This window comes from Ambystoma mexicanum, chromosome 11 (assembly GCF_040938575.1).
Source record: "Ambystoma mexicanum isolate Mex_15411 chromosome 11, UKY_AmexF1_1, whole genome shotgun sequence".
Classification (NCBI taxonomy): domain Eukaryota; kingdom Metazoa; phylum Chordata; class Amphibia; order Caudata; family Ambystomatidae; genus Ambystoma; species Ambystoma mexicanum.
The window spans coordinates 1,193,711,703-1,193,729,371 of record NC_090934.1 but is presented as its reverse complement, the minus strand read 5'-3'; the positions used below and the strand labels follow the sequence as shown (position 1 = coordinate 1,193,729,371).

Sequence of the window (17,669 nt, the reverse complement as noted above, 5' to 3'; positions counted from 1 at the left end):
GTGCTCCAATTGTGGTTTATTTCTACCAAAAACACGGGACGCGTGTTTTGCACCAATGCATGCTTTTTTTTTCAAGGCTTATAGTGGATTTGCACATGCATTTTACTTAAGGTTGGCCGTGTGTGAGATGGCAGATGCCATTGGCGGTCCGTTGGGGTATAATGCTCGATTCCACAAGCGGATTCTTTTTTTTAAACTATATACATATTTTATTTAGCCCTCTTTTGGGCATGCATTTTTCCACAAAATGGATAGATATGTGCTCCAGCCCGAAGTCCGGGCATAAGCAGTTCATCCATTTTTAAAAACAATGTTTTAATACGTTTAAAATCACCCACGAAAGTGAGCACCTGCTCCTTTTTTCTCCAGGTTTCAATTCGAACGTCCAAGCAGACGATACTGCCATCTTCTTGAATGCTTGACTTTTTGCATAATGTGTACGTTTTTAAAACGCTAATATTTAAACTAAGTATCCGTCACTGACTCTCCTTGTGCTTTGATTCTCAGTGCCATGCTAAATCTTTGACCCAGCTTTGGCTCCGAATTTTCTAGCTTGCCCACCTCTAGTCGATGCCTTAATTTGATCAAATTTAGGCAAATGCATGGAAGAAAATGTGATCCAACGACAAGATTCGTTCGGCAAGAATAATGTTCCTTGTACAGATGAATATCAAAAGACATATATGATGCTGCTGCGCCCAAATACAACCACTGCCCCTGGCACTTTCCACCCAATATGTCACAGAGGATGATGACCACACGACCACACACACAACCACACACACACACACACACACGACCACACACAACCACACACAACCCCACACAACCACACACACAACCACACACACAACCACACACACAACCCCACACACACACACACACACACACACACACACACACACACACACACACACACACTCCCCCCCCCCCCCCCCTCAGCCCTGTTCCCCCATGGAGAATGAACAAAAGCACAAGCCCAAAACATTTAACCACGAGCTGAGCCACGGCTACAGGGGCAGCCCCCCTCAATTGGGTACCCATGCTACCCGAGTTGTACAACTGTCTCAATATTTGTACAAATGTTCACACAACCCAGTATCCTTCACTGCTGCAACATTGATCAAAAAGTGGAACATTAAGACCATGCAGAACACACAAGTTATTAATAGTAAGGCCAGTAAAAGCACCTTGCTTTCAGCGCAGAATAAAAAGTGGGTTGGAGTGTTTGAGGGGTACTAGGTTTGCCACATTTTGCATGTAACATGGAAAGGACAGATGAATGGTATAGCATGAAACAGGAGACACTCGTTGCCCAGATTAAGTATCAGGACATTGGCAATCTGAGAAGACCAAGTACTGCATAATCCTGCCCAAACCACCCCTTTATTTTCTATCGCAGTGAGAAAAAGAATCAAATGAGGGAATCGAATTAAACGCAAACTGCAGGGAGAACCAAGCATGGGACATTTCTGCCACCAACCCAAAATGCATAGCCTATAGGAAATCGAAATACAAACACTTGCTCTCGTCTATGGGGAACCTGCCCACTGTGTTATGTTCTGCAATGCAACCCTTGTGTTGCCCACCAAGGGCTTCCCAGCATAAGATCAAGAAAGGTGTTGGACAACAGTGCGGTCTGACAAGTTTACACTGGTCGGCCGACAGGGACCCCGCTATGAGAGTAAGCGCCAGGCAGGGTCAAGGTGCATATCAAAAGTTTACGTCAATAGAGTGCTTCTGAGATGCCTTAAGTGTGCAAATAAACCAGACTAAATGATGGCTGGTGAAAAAACAGTAGCCTGGCCTACAGCATAGCACAGAGCAGTTAATAAGCAGTGCCCATTTCCTGTGTAATGCTTTCAGAGCAGGTGACACCACAAGATGGGCACCTACCAGTGCAAGCCATGTTTTGGGTGCAACGTACTGCACTTGGTATCCCTTCCTTTGCTTGGAAGGAGTACACAATCATACAGGTACTGATGGTGTTCAAACCGGTTTTTCTTTTTTTAGGTGCTGTACTACTGCACTAGACAACAAAGTCAACTCTTTGTTGAAAGTTTCATTCTTCAAACCCTAACATTTGCATGGAAACAGGCATTCTTAAAATAAACCCCTCGTGCTCTAAGCATTGAAAGGGAACTTTTTAAGGATGTTGGGCAACCTCTGATATAAAGGGCAGTTTCCATTGCAATACTGAAAGGAAGTGGGAAGATGCATGTTGCAGCAGCTTTACGAGTTGGCATCTTGAAACGGATGATGGTTTTAGAAAATGATCACTGATACATTGAGGTCAACATACACGCAAACGCTATGCTTCTATTCCTTGCTTTATATTATGATCTCTGGGGTGCCAGTTTTGGTTAAAAGTTACTTTTTTTTTTAACGAATCCCCCTGTCGGCACTTGCTTTTTTTCACCCGTTTTATTTGATCCCGTTTAGCGAAGCCCCAATGTTTGAACGTAGGATTGGATCCATATTTTTTCCACTTAAAGGGATCTGCTACAACACGATACGTAAAACAGTTTATGTGTTCGAACACTATTGCAATGTAGCGTCTATTTATTCTTTTCTTTTGTAAACCACATGGCCGGAAAGAGGCTTGCCTCATATAGGCACACAGCAGGATAATGCTTATTCTTCCTTCCATCTCAGTATGGCCTGAGTAAAGGGCAACCTGGTGCTTTAAAAGAGGTACTGTTTTTTTCAGATAAAACTCTAAACCTATGCGAGTGGCATTCTTCTGGGGTGGGCGGCCTTTCAACTGCAGGATGGGGTGGTAAGGTTTAGGAGAAGGCAACAGGCGGTGAACAGCTCAGTGGAACGTATACTATTGCATTTTGACAGACAGTTCCTGCCCCCTCATAATCCCTTACTTTTCACCATCCGTGATTTGTACCAGGGAAAAACCTCTGTAAAGGCAGTTAAGATGTGCATAGTCTTTATAAAAAAAAGTAGGATACAGAGGGCAATGGTAAGGAAGTGGTGATCTGGTGGAGTGGATGAGGCAGGCCCTTCCCCCACCATTCAAGGGGCCATCACACTTTCAAATCTAGAAGCCCAGTTTTTTCCTCTATGGAGAGAGGGAGTGGAAGACCTGAGAGGAGTGTAGCAAAGATTGTCTAAGCAGCTTAGAAGCTTTTGTAGATACGCTAGCTCACAGTGAACAATATGGGTCTCTTAATGAGGGGCAGGGGCTGCCTCTGCCCCATAGTCACTCGTCTAGCTCCAACCATCCATTCTCAAAGTCCTGTAGCAGCTCTAGGTAGTACCGCCACTTGGGTTCACTATCGTAGCGGACCTCGTACACAGTCTTCAACGGGTTTGGGTGTTGCTGGTAGATTCCTACCACCAGACCCTGGTACCAGGCCTCACTCTTGTCATTCTCTTCATACAGATGACGGATACGCTTCCCAACCAGTTCTGGATACAGTGTCTGCTGGGCTGCCCGTTCCACGCAGCGCCTTTTTTGCCTGAAGGGTTTGTGCAGGGGCAGCTGTTCACGTCTAGCTCGCTTTTCCTTTACATTGTGTGGCACCGGAAGAACTTGCTGAAATTTGATCTGGACCAATGAATTTCTAAGATGCAAGACTTTGGAAGTGCTTAGAGTCTTCCTAGCAGTGCGAGCCATGGCTTTCTTCAAACCAACATGGGCTGGCTGTGTACAGGACTGGCCCCGTTTCAAGTATTCTTTGGCATTATTGCTGCCATTTGAAAGACTGCTCAGTTTGAGTTGAAGGGGCCTGCAGAGTTGTACTCGCCGCTTGATACCAGTATGCCGCTTGATACCAGTATGCCGCTTGATACCAGTGGGCCGCTTTAGCCTGTCCAGCTTCATAAGGGATTTGGTCTTTCTCTGCAGTGATGTCTCGCATGCATTCTCTCTGCTGGGTTGGGAAGGGTGCCCCCCCTGCTCCTCACTAGATGGCTGGTTCTCCACAGCATCCACGCGGTCTCTTTTCTTCAGATGTGTGATCACATGGGATCCAGAATGCTGCAAAGGTTGGTTTTCCTTACATATCTCCTCCACAGCCTGTGTTGGTGTGGAGATTAAAGCAGCATTAACTTCTTCAGTACACTTTTCATGCTCCGGTGGATCAATCCTTTCTGTGTCTTGTTCATCCTGGCTGTCATCACCTAGAAGGTCAATACAAAGATCCTGCCATTAGTTTAAAGAAATGTGCACAAGGACCAAAATAAAAATGCTAAAACACCAACAGAAGCGTTACTAACCCAGCTGCACCTATAAACTAAACAAAGAGCTGCATTCTACTGGCTAAAACGAGCACATCACTTCACAAAACCCAGAATTACCCAAGCCATTCCCATCCAATCCCCCTTAAGGCATTCACGGATAACAAAGAGAGAGAGAGAGCAGAAGACACCGCCACCGCTGCATATCTACTACACACCAGAAGCATGCGCCCAATCTCTGCTCTGCCCCCCTCAGAGAAGGAGAAAGAGAAGAGTGCCAAAGGAAAGATACTGAAGGCACAGGTCAGGGAACATAAAGCGGAGATACCAGATCTGCTAATGTCCAAGCGAGCCATGACAAGCGGCAGGCCAGGAATCATGGTGCATTGGCAAGGTCCTTAACATACCCGAAAAAATGAGCGAGCAACAAAAAATGTTGCTAGTCACGAATAAAAGCACATAAAAAGGTATATACAGCACACCATTCATAACAGTGGTGATGCAGGTAAAATGACAAGGAGCCTTGCCAGAGCCATGTAAAGTCTAACATTACTGGAATAACAGAGGGTGCCGAAGGTCAAGACTGTTAGTGGGCCCGATAACAGACTATGGAGAAGTTGCACCTAAGAATGGAGGTGCAATGGTGAGACCCAGTAAAAGAATAGTAGAGAGCGCCAGAGGCCCAGACACAGAGGCAATGGCAGATTGTGCAAACGGCCCCAACAATAGGCTTGCAGGTACGGCAATATTTAGAATTGAGGGGCAGCACAAAGATTGAGTAACTGATAGGCAAGGGAGCTGTAACCTGGAACCATGTTGGCAGTGGTCTGTGCGAAGGATGCAATAGTACAATTTAACAGATTGCTGTGGAATACCAATGGTTTGTATGGCAGAGTAGATATTTTATTAGTCCCAACGTTATATCAGATGGTGCAGGAGGTGACAATGTATATACATAAGAAGAACCATACATGGCTCTAGTACAGGAATTGCTAAAAAGGAATACCACAAGTTGAAGTAAGCACAATTTGGCAAAAATGTGGGCGGCGATCCCAGTATTGGAATAGAAAGGTGGACTCATGAGGCATTAGCAGAGACACCTTTGTGGGGTGAGGGAGGAGGTGTTTGGAAGCTTTGATTGTGTTCTAGGAGGTCAGGAGTAACCCAGTTGTATCAGCAGGACACTATTTAAGGAGAGTGCCTGTGATGTAGATGCCTATGGCTAGCATGGTATTGTAGAGGCATTAATAGTGCCTTTTGGGTTGAGGTGTTGGAGCTTGGATGGGTTTGTAGAGGTGGGATGGACAGGAATTCCAGGACTGGAAAGGAGGAATTCCAGGACATGGGAGTGGTATCAAACACTGTTGTAATATGGTGGTGCAGCCGGCTTGCAATTAGGTGCATTCAGAACTGTTCTCATGTCTACATAGTCTAAGCATTGTACAGGCCCTGCTTGCAGTACTAGAGTGGGTCGATTGTGAGGATCTAGGAGTACATCTGCAGATGCTCTCACGGTGGAAGTCATTTCAATTAAAATAAAGATAGGTTATCCACCTATTTACACTGGTAGTGCTAATCCACTAAACTCCTTCACATTACCTTTTTGGACAATTATTAGAATAAGCATGGGGCATCCTTACTTCCAAGCGCAGCCTGCCTAGTGTGGCTATAACCAAGATTCTCTGCTCATTGGACAGCCACTGTATCTGTCGTCCTGCTGTTCCAACCAATTTACGATTGTCACAAAGTAGACCAGACGAGGAGTGGAACCTGAAATTTGGAGCGGAATGCTTATGTGAAGGAGGCTAATGGATCATAAGGAACAACTGGTAGACTGCCAAGTTAACATTACTTTTAGACCTACTTCCTCCCCATTTCCAACACCTGGAAACCTATTCTCAAGTAGGGGACTCGCTGAGTGTCTGCAACGCATAAGACTGAACAAGCAGGTCCTGCAGAACAACTTCGACCAGATGTGAAATTTAGTGAAGTGGTAACTAGCATAATGACTTCGAAAAGGCATGGAATGAAGAAATCTGGTCTCAGAAAAGGCATCTTCCAGTTCATCAGGTTGGTCAACAGAACCTGGTACTGGATTAGTCCCAGTCACCCACTGGTGCTCACCATACAAGAGTGCAAACAACTGGAACTTCAAAGGTGAGGGGGGGATGCACTATTTGCAGTGCTTGTAGGAGTTACTGACCATCTCGAAAGCCACTTTTAGCCATGGACTTACTCCCTATGGAATCATGCCATCATGAAATTAATGGAAAAGTATGGGCTTGTCTTGCAGGTAAGAGTTTGTACCAAATAAAGAGATCCAAAGCCAATGCTGTCAGCTTATCTGGCAGCGAGGGGTTTTGTTTTAGACTGAAAGGGCCTAGAACAGAAGCAGCTGGGGTAAGGTTAATCATTCCAACTCAACCATTACTATTTGATGCTGCCACAGATTGGCCTAGGAATGATTGACTTCCTGCGGGCTTGGATAGCGTTGGCCAGGAATAAGCTTTTCCTGCCAAAGAACCCATGTGGACTAATAAAGCACCAGGAAAGTCAAGGAAGGCAGAGGGTTCAGATCCTTCAAGCCTAAAGAGTTTCAAGACTTCTGGAGGGTGAGTGGAATGTAATCCGGCAACAGATGCAGTTTAAGATGCCTAACACCCGATGTATGGACCGAAACCACCACTCTGCATCTTCTCACGCCAGCCCTTGCAAAAAAAGAAACATCTAATGTACTATCTGAGATAGCATAGGAATGCTATCAAGATCATAAGGCCAAATTGCAACACTTAATGCAAAGCTCTGCTCCCCCTAGAAAATAACTTGAGATCTAGCAGCGATTAGGTTAGCAAGGGAGATGATTAATATCGCAGCATTTCAGTAGTGCTTCTGAATGGAGTATTATTTAACCCATTGACTGAGGTGGTGAAAACTACTAACTTTAAATGCGGAGAGGACATGTATGTGGGATCGTCGTGCCAAAACAGTGAACTACACAGTCTCATAAGTTGAGTGTTTGAACATACAAAAGGATAATTTAGTGGGAAGAGTAGAATCCAGGTACAGAGGAAAATACTAAGGCAGTTGCAGATCCAAAGATGACGCAGACACGCTAATCTAGCATTGACATGACCCCTATGGGCCTAGGAATAACTGCACCTTTCTTGGTAGAGGTAACCCATGGCTAGGCCCTTCCAACCTTTCATCTTTCTGTAGCGATTGAGAGTCGGTCACTCCCACAAAAACAGGGTCCTTTGTTCCATCAGCGGGCTGATGCTTTTTCTAAACTGCAGAGAAATTCAAACCTATAGTAACAGTTGCAGGCCTTGCACAATTTAGCAACTAGAAGTGACATTCAGAAAACCTTCAACCATAAAAGCCTGGAATACCTTGCATGGAATGCTTGGAGCTGATAAATAAGAAATGTCAACATCCCTGCTAATGGCAATAAGGGAGGGTAAGTCTTCTCTTAGCCTATGTAGTGGAAAAACGACAACTCTTCATTACATAACGGATCGCAGCCGAGTTAGAAAAGGTACCAACTGTGGTAGGCCAACAGGCGATATTTCAAAGGGAAGACCCTGGGTTAGCCTTGTGGGGTGTGTATGCACAGGAGGTCCTCCTCGTGACAGTGCTGAAGCTGAACAAATAGATATTAATTTGTCCTGCGGGGTACAGGCGTTCCCCCAAATAATGATAATGTGAAGAAATGACTACTGTTATTACCTCGGCAATCAGGCATTTATCATTGTATGCCAAGTAGGAGATGCAAGAGGAGCTATCTGGTTGTTGGTCCGAAGAGAGAAAAAAAACAGCCCTTCACCCAATTGATGCAGCCCTTGCAAATCTGTTGCTATAATGTGGCTTTCCTAACTTTTAGGAAAGCACATATCCACGCCTCTTCTTGCACTCTCTCGACTTGTGCTCGGAGGCAGGAAGGAGTGAGTAGTTTTTAGGTGGGGGTTGAGGGGGGTGGTTACTTTAGTGCACAGGCACGGCAGAGTAATTTGCTCCCTCTGTTAAGCCAGCAAAGTCACCAGCCGGTTGAGTTTTGCTTTTTTTAAAAAAAAAACTCTCCACATCTTTCCTCCTCCCTCTTCCCAAGATCCTTGCGCCTACAGTTGAGACGTCCCACATGCTCTGGTGTATAGAGAACACATACGTACTTGGAAGCATGCAGGCCAGCCTGTGAACTGGAACCTGTAAGAAATAAAGTTAGTGGTAATAATAATTGGGAAGAGCAGAAAAACAAAGCGTAACTAGTCTAGAACAGCCTTAAGGTCATAAAGAGATGCATCTGCCCCACACAAACCCAGCACATCGGCATAATGGCATAGCCAAGCTCGGCCACTTCATCTGGCAAGCATTTAAACGAGATATCCATTTCCAGAGGCTGTCTGAGAATGCCAAGTCGTCACTTAAGAAGCACAGATTCAGGATGGATTTTATAATCAGTTATGAGTGGATTGTGCTCCAGGTCTGTAGTATTCAGCAGTACCAAAAAGCAGCTCTGCAATGGATGTCATGTTGAATGCTGTGGATGCAGGTAAAGGCAATAGATGCAGCAGAGAAGGCTTTCCCAAGAAGGTTAGGTTGGAATGATAAGAAAATCAAGTATGCTCAGCCCACATGCACACCATTTCCAAACTTGTTGAACACCCTTCCCCCCTCCCCCAACACCCACTCTCGCAAGAATTCCCGTAGTGATAGCAGGTCTGGCATTATCTCCAAAAGGGGGCCTCTTACACACTGCAGTACTGCTCACTGGACAACGGGCAACAAAGAAGAAAAACACATCCATTACGTATACGAAGCAAACACAAATTGTGCATCCTAAAACATGGTCATGATGGTCAAGACAGAGCCCCTCTGGTCAGCATCCATATCCTTCAAAGCTCACTAGATGCTGGGCTGGTGCAAATATGTATGTTGCCCCGCATGAAGTTCCTTTCTAGATCCCCCTCTTCATTAATGATGTATCTATATTTGATGGAGTCTAGTTCAAAATGGCACACCCTGGTGGTGATGGAGTAAGCGATGTGGAAATGCATTATTACACCAGCCCTGCCTAGAAAAAGCTAATACCAAATGAGCAACAGGACATCGGATTAATTGAAAAACAGGCTTCACACACACAAACCGTATGTGCATGCCATTTAACCAATATTGAGAAGTGCCTTTCTGCTCTGTAGGCCATGCAGTGATTTCATTTGAGCAATTATAGACGTTTGATTTGCAACCGACCAAATCAACATCACCCCTTGAACGGCAAGCATGCGGTAAGTCTATATTTGGGAAACCATTGACTTGGAAACTCAGCACAAAATGAACTATAGTGTTGAAAGAGATAACTGATGCGCTAAACCAGCAGTAGATGAAACACCCTGAACGCAAAATCTTCGGAAGCGGTGCTGTCAAGAGAAAGGTGATTTTGAGTAAACTAGGGGAGATGGGAGTGGATGTCGCGATGCTTCAGGAGACTCATCTGTTGGATACGGATATAGATAAGTGGAAAAAGGAGTGGGTTGGTGATGTTTATGGTTAGTCTTTCACTACTGGTTCTAGGGGTGTGTGTATTCTTTTTAGGAAGAATATACAGATCACTGGGGTGAAGTGTGTGAAGGATGGGGATGGAAGGATAGTGTGTGTCACTGCACATATTCAGGATACTCAGTATTGTTTCTGCAATATATATGCTCCAAATGGGGGTGATGGTAGTTTTTTTGTAACTTTAGCGCAAATGTTGCAGAATGTAAATGCGATTAATGTAATTTTGGGAGGGGACTTCAATGTTGTTTTGGAACCTGAACTTGATAAAAGTGTGGGGGGCGCAGGCAGTGCCAACGATCTGAAAAGAACAGCATTAAAGAGACTAATTGCTGAATGGAACCTCACAGATGTTTGGAGATTGCAAAACCCTTCTATGAGTCAATATACTTTCTTCTCTGCAAGGCATAATGCTTACTCGAGAATTGACCTCCTTCTGACCTCTGGCCTCTGTACACAATCATTCCAAAGGGGAGACGTCGGATCATTACTTATTTCGGATCATGCTCCAATCTCCACAGACTTGCAATTGACCTTCCCGATTCCTAAGTCTAACACCTGGTGGATGAATGTCTCCCTCTTAGACGATGATGAAATTGTGGACAAAATTGTTCAAGAGGCGAGGTTCTTTATATCTGTGAATTGGACTGGTGAAGTCAGGGTGGAGTTTGTGTGGGAAGCCTTTAAATCATATATGCGAGGATTGTTGATTGGTTTGTCAAGCAAGAAGAAAAAAATGAGAGATGCAGAAGTGAAAAAGCTTACTGATGACATTCAGGATCTTGAGAGAAATAATATGCAAAACTTTTCAGGTGAGACTTTAAGAGCATTGAAGCAGAAAAGGAGAAGATTGGAAGATTTATATTCTTCAAAGGCTGAGTGGTTGCTTTTTAGAACCAAAAGCAACTACAATGAAAAAGGTGAAAAATGTAATCGGCTTCTGGCACATCGATTAAGGGTTATGGAGAATGGCAGATCCGTCAATGCAGTGGAAAGACAGGATGGGGTGGTGACTTTTGATCCTGCGGAGATTAATGTGGCATTTCAGTCATATTACAAAACCCTGTACTCTTCAGAAACCAACTTATCCGAGCATACAATTTGTCGATTCATTGAGGACTGCCATCTGAAGAAAGTGAATTCGGAATCCTTGGAGTGTATGGAAAGAGATTTGAGCATGGAGGATCTCAGGTTGGCTGCTTATGCGTTGAATTCTGGGAAGTGTCCAGGTCCGGATGGACCACCAGCTGAACTTTTTAAAATTTTCCTAGAAGAGGTTTTTGCATTGATGCTAGAGATGCTGTGCGCCTCTTTGAGGAATGGGTGCCTTCCAAGTTCAACAAGGCATGCTTCAATCTCTGTTTTTCTGAAGGAGGGACGAACACCGGTGAAAACTGACAGCTATTAGCCGATCAGCTTATTGAACACGGACAACAAGATTTTCGCCAAGGCGTTAGCTTTGAGGATTGAGAATGCTCTGATGGATATTATAGATGTAAGTCAATCTGGATTTGTGAAAGGCAGACATGTTTCAGAAAATATGAGACGATTGTTGCTGACACTATTTGAAAGCAAAGAACACCATAATGATGTGGTGACGTTATCCTTGGATGTTGAGAAAGCTTTCGACCATATTGAATGGACATATCTTTTAAGTTCATTGAAAGGCTTTCGTTTTGGAGATACCATGATCAGTTGGATAAGACTGCTGTATTCACGGCCAACTGCTTGTGTTCGGACTAATGTCATGAACTCGGATGTTTTTGAACTTGAGAGAGGCAAGAGGCAAGGCTGTCCACTGTTGCCGATTTTGTTTGTGATCGCCATGGAATTGCTGGCTGTGAGGATAAGAGAAGAGGACAGAATTGAGGGCGTACGCTTTGGTGCAGCCTCCCAGAAAGTTTGGTTGTATGCGGATGACATGTTGGTGGTGGTTCAGAATGTGGAGAGCTCCATTCCTGCGCTGATCAATGTGTTCAACAAGGTTTCCGGATACAAGATCAATTGGACCAAGTTGGAAGCGCTGCCGGCATCAATCACTTGCACTGTTTTGAAGATGCGGGGCTTTCTCTTTAAGTGGTGTCCGAATAAGATGAGATACCTTGGGATTTGGCTAACGAATGATGTCTCAAATAATGGATGTCAATATCACACATGTGATTCAATCTTTGGAGCTTGACTTGAAGAGATGGAGTGCACTTAAATTGAGTCTCTGGGGGAGAGTGAATGCCATCAAAATGACATCAACACCGCGAATCAACTATGTGCTCAGTGTGCTTCCCCTGGACGTTAAAAAGGGCCATTGGAGGAAAATTGAGAGTTTAATCCAGTCTTTTCTCTGGGAGAACAAACAGCCACGCCTCAGTTTGTGGAAATTGCAGCTGCCCCAAGACTGTGGGGGTCTGGGGGTTCCTGACTTTGAGAATTATCATTTGGCCTTTGGAGCCAGGCATCTGGTTCCATTTATTGAAGATTCGGAGGATGTTTGGACGCTGGCGGAATCAAGTAGTTCTTCTACGTTGCCGCCTAGGGCCATACTGTCCACGGTGGATGGATCTGGTTATCGCTCATTTCCGCCGACAAAATTCCTGAGAACTTGTTGGAGGGAACTATGGAAGAAAAGTAAGCGCAAGGTATGTGATAATGATTACATCCCTATCTGGCTGAATCCAGGTATTTTGCTGAATGGGAGGCCGCTATTGTGGTTGAACTGGCTCCCGAGTGGTGTACTATGGTTGAGTGATCTGATTGAAGACGGCAAATGGATTAGCTATAGAAGACTTGCACAAATTAAGGATCTCGGAGACTGTACAATGGGTGAATACAGAAAATTGAGAGGTTTGCTGCGGAACCAAGGAACTGTTAGTGGCGGTGGTTGGCAGTTAGGGCTACCTGAATATAAGGCATTAGGTGGTATGGCGTCCAAGGTATATAGAAATCTGGGCCAACAGTACACACCAGCAGAGGGATTGTTAACTAAGTGGTCTGAGATCCTTGGCTCTGATATGACTGTGGAGAGGTGGAGGTTTCTTTGTAAAAACGTGACTCTGACTTCTATTAATCTTGGAGAACAATGCCGCTGAATCAAAATTCTTAGAGTGTTTTGGACTCCCCAAAGACTTTATGCGAGAAGGATGATTGACTCAGAGGCTTGTTGGAGATGTAAGCATGAGGTCGGCTCCTTTGAACACTTGATTTGGGACTGTTATGAACTTAAGACATTTTGGAGGAGTATCACTGAGAAGATTAATGAGGTTCTATTGCTGCAAGAGGATTTTGATTACAACACTATCATCTTGGGTGAGGATGATAAAGTGGAAGAACTCACTTATCCACAGAAATGCTGTTTTTTTAGGGCTGCCAATTCAGCGAAAAAAATCGTTTTGAAAAATGGAAATGTGAAGAGAGGCCAACCTGTTCAGAATGGGTGGAGGACTTGAGGCAGGTTGCCAGGATTGAGAAGGTTATCCTTCGCAGAAATAAAAAAAATGAAATTGTTTGATGAAATGTGGGGTGGGTTTTTGGAAGGCATGTGATAATAAGTTGGTCTGTTTTGCATTTTTAATTCTGAGGGTTGGGGATGGTTATGGGGGTATGGATTCTTTGTGATGAGCTCTACAATTACAATGCTGATAAGTTTGATGTTTGTATGTTTTCTGTAAACTTCAATAAAAATTAATAATGAAAAAAAAAAAGGAATCGGTATTTGATTTTTGCTTAGTCAGTCAATAACTTTATTTCGGCTGTTCAGCCATAAAAGAAAAACAGTACCGTTTTTACAAGACGAAAAGGAAGGATAAAAGGAAAGGGAACATTGCGACAATTTATAAACAAGCTATGTAAAAAGCCCTAAGCCCAATCTTTAAATATCAAAGAATTTAGGTTCTGACGGTCACACAGGGAATTGGAAACATGGCACAGAAAAACACATAGATGAGGACTCAATATCATTGCTTTGCCTTTTTCTATGGGGGTCTTGGCTGGTGAATATGGACTATAAGCTTTTTCCAAAGCGGAATAGTGTTAGCTCCCGAAAGCATTGACCTTCTTGATGTCTTTTCTAGATCATGGTCACTGGGTATAATTACACTGCTCACGGATGGTTGGCATCTTTCCAGGAAACTCAATGTGCGCCTAGCAAAATTTGGGCTCTTAAAAACAATTTCAACAGAACCGGAGACGTTACTAACCCTCTGGCATACCCTTGTGCAGCTCATAATGTGTTCTCATGTTATAAATAGGAACCCTCTAACAACTCAGAGCCAACGTGTACAGTGCTTCCCAAGATTCTTGATTGCTTAACACCAGTTTGGGTTACCAGTGCAGATAAACAGTCCCCTCAGATATCTGTGGGACTATTGGCCTTCTGGGATTTACAGGGCAAGTATAACTGGGATGATCAGTTCGGGTCTCTACCTTGTCAGATATCATTCTTAGCCTGTATTTCCCGTCCACCCGTGAGTTGATCACCTGTGGCAGTACGGGGAGGGATTCTGGAACTCTCCTGTGCCAAACACAACTAGCAATGGCTTTTTCAAATAGCAATCCTTTATCTACATATGGCAGTGTGGAGCTTATACTCTATTATTCCTATTTGCCATCCTCCTCCCACCCTCACCCTGGGTTTGGTGGCTTGGATGTTACTGAGGCAAGTTCCAGAAAATGGCGAGCCAGATTCCACCTGGGTGTTTGAAGCCTTTTGTCCATCCTCTTGCTGAAGCAGTGATTCCCCCTTGTTCAAGGCCTTTCCCAACAGCGTCCACCAATGAAAAGACCCATTTTTTTCAAATAAGCAGGTCGGCGAGAACAAGACTGCACTGACACTCTTTGGGTGGTATGGTCCCCTCACCGGACTGTATAGATGAAGGTTCTGCCAATTGTTTGCAGTATAGAAATGGCTTGAGCATTCCATTGCCCGTGCCAGCACAACTGCCAGCCACCCTCCCCTCATAGTCGATCAGGCAGGTATCCCCGACCAGCGGTAGATCATTCTTAGTGCCCCATGAGCCCTGATCATATTTTTAAAAAAATCAAAGGACTTATTGAGTAGGATCGGCACTATTAATGTGAGACTCTCCTCGCCATGTAGTATTGCATCAGTGGTGGCCAATGGGTGAGGTCACTCGAATCTGTACTGACTGGGGGGGGGGGGGGGGGGGGGTATAGCAGCAGGAAGAACGGCAGACAATAGCAGACTTTGGGTCGGAGATATTAGCAAAAGGCCCGAAAAGCTGGGCAGATGTACAAGGATAATGGTCGGCACTTCCCATTTGTCCAGAATCGCTGGACTGGCATCTAGGAATACTCATAGGCTTGTCAGATTTGGTAGGGATCTCAGCATTGTGCAAAGGGTTGCCCCCCTCACCCCAAAATCCAAACTGATGACAACATTGGATGCACAGAAAGATTTCACTAATGAGAGTATAAACTTCCCCCTGGTTCCCAAATGAATTAAACAAACTAGTTTCGGCAGTACATGGCATGGAAGTTGATGGGCCGGCATCAGTGCTGGGGGTTTCCTTTTCACAGATAATTTAAGTTGGGGGAGCAGTACCTTAGTTTGTTCCAATATAGTGGATGTGACAGAGGGGATGATCTTAACAATGCGTAGGATCGCTTAATGTCATCACAGAAAGTCACAAGGTGTCAGTACCGGCACAGGAGTTCCATTGTACCGGCACAGGAGTTCCATTGGCCTTATTCCCTTAATATTTCCGCAATAGCTTTAAAAAGAGCGGCCTGATGTCATCAAACTATGCCTCTCACCTGTTCAGAAATACTGCTTGATAAATCCACTTATCGTGTGTGCAGGTTCAAAAGGCTGCATAGCCTGTTCAGCACCTTCAGCGATAGATAGTAGGCAAATTCACACTCCTTGGTAATCCACAAAGGCCTACCAGCTGCTTACTCCCTGCGGACGCCAAGTTGCACGCCCTTTACCCTGCGGGATTCACCCTGTGGCGGGGAGGCCGGGATAGATATATATGAAAAGGGGCGTGGCTTCCTACATAGCAGCCCGCAAGTTCTCCTGGGTCCTGGGCTGGATGCAGCAACTCCCATGCCCTTTCCCCTACGGGGGAGGCCAGGATAGCTATATGACCTGCAAGTCCCTTTCTGTTAATAAAATTGCTCATGTTGCTCATGTCGAGAATATTACCACTTTGTGTCTGCCTCTCATTTCTGACTCCTCACAACTTCCAGTGGTTAGGTAATGGCTCCCAGCGTTCTCCAGTCTCCTTCAGTGTGTTCTAGACACTGGCTATCCGGTTTTCAACAGCACTCTGATGAAAATTCGACCAGTATGGAGACGGTGTCCAGGTAGCTTACGAGTTGGTTGTTCCCACCAGCTCAAGGGAAGAAGTCGTCCTTCAAGGGGCTTCTCTGTTGATGGAGTTTCACACAATTCGGACCTGCAGCAGGGCTTCACCGGGCAAACCAACGGTCCAGGAGTTGCAGCAGTCGTCTTCGGTTCTTTCGTTCCAGTGATAAACTTTGCTTTCCAAGTCCCAGAAACCTGCTTTTAAACAGTTTTCTCCCATTCATTCCAGCCTATCTGTCACTCAACCAGCAGGGTGGCTGTCCTTGCCGGACAGTCAGCCAGCTAATCATACCAGAGTGCATTCAGGTCTCCTAGGAGACTAAGCACAGGGAGTTTCGGGCACCTCCATCACATCCTTCTCCACCCAAGACACTCAGGCGCCAGAGGAGGGCTTAAGCACTGAAGCCTGCCAAAGGGCATCGAACAAAAGGGACCAAACCTGGTTTGGCGCGCAGAGTTAAACCAAGGACCTTTTAAAAGAAATGGCGAAAAAAAGATGACCGGAGTCTATTTTTACAGAGAGTCATGGGCGCCATATTGAAAAACATGGCTGACCCGATTTTTAGCTACCAGTGTTCGCGGTTGGGAAAAACCATGGTAGTTTGTTCTAAAACCACTGCCACCAGCCATTTCAAGAGGAAAGGGTAACATTTGACTGTTACATGAGTGTTTAGACATAGGAGATGCTAGGCAACCCCTCCAGCATTCTATAGGTAGATAGTGTGTGCTGGGTCTATGAATTTAAAAAGACTAGCAAAGTCAATTTAACTTTACATGCTATGGGAGACGGTAGTCAGTCCCAGAGAAGGTATTTAAACCTTGGGGAGTCTGAAAGACACCCCTTTGCCACTGCACTGAAGGTGCTGTGTGACACACAAGAAAAAGATGATGCCTATGGAGTTGTAAAAAAACACAAAAGTAAAACGCATCAAAATACATGAAAGAGTGGGAAAAAAGGCTCACACTCTTTCAAGGTAAAAATTTAAATCCTAGAAATCCAGCAAAATTGCTGGGGGGGGGGGTCGCCGCACAAGGTAAGGAAAATTAGCACATTCTTGAGAATTCTCCATAACACTCGCCCTCCCACCCCCCCGGACTAAGGGACAGGAGTATTTAATCCACTCCTGGATGAGTCTACTTACTCCAGTCGGTCAAACATCCTGCAGAGACCATCAGCATTTGAGAGTAACCAACTATGTGATAAGTCTCCGGAGGAGAATGTCACACATGATGGCAGAAGCATCAGATAACTTGAAAGCAGGTCAGGCTCTGGTGAAGCATTGGTATGACCAGAAGGCCAACATGGTTAAGTTTACTGAAGACCAGCAAGTTCCATTTATGGTACCTACAAGGCAGAGGGCCTTACAGGACAAGTGTATAGGACCCTTCAAGGTTGTGGGAAACTTGGAGAGGTGAACTATCTGGTGGACTTAGGCAATCCTAAGGAGGCTCCCAGAGTCTTTCACACCAACCGTCTAAAAGCTTATGTCTCAAGACCAGAAGTAGGAGCTTTGCTTCTAGCTTCAGCTCAAGAGGAGGAGAGGAGTGAACCTCTACCCAACCTACTCAGAAGACAGCCTTTAGATGAGAAGATAGAAGGTGTCCATCT

The 17,669-nt window shown here is 44.9% G+C and overlaps 1 protein-coding gene across 2 annotated transcripts in view; it reads right to left on the bottom strand.

Moving 5' to 3' along the window:
- Positions 1-943: 943 nt before the first annotated feature.
- C11H15orf39 (chromosome 11 C15orf39 homolog) overlaps positions 944-17,669 on the bottom strand; it is a 248,020-nt gene continuing 231,294 nt past the window's right edge. The window contains exons 3-4 of one of the 2 annotated variants that reach the window (XM_069624545.1): positions 8,361-8,394; positions 4,008-4,137 (exon numbers count right to left, since the gene is read on the bottom strand). In XM_069624545.1, coding sequence (XP_069480646.1) covers positions 4,134-4,137; positions 8,361-8,394 — 38 coding nt within the window. In that variant the 3' untranslated portion in view covers positions 4,008-4,133. Of the gene's footprint in view, positions 4,138-8,360; positions 8,395-17,669 lie in introns of both variants that reach the window. The other variant, XM_069624544.1, reaches the window with a different exon arrangement.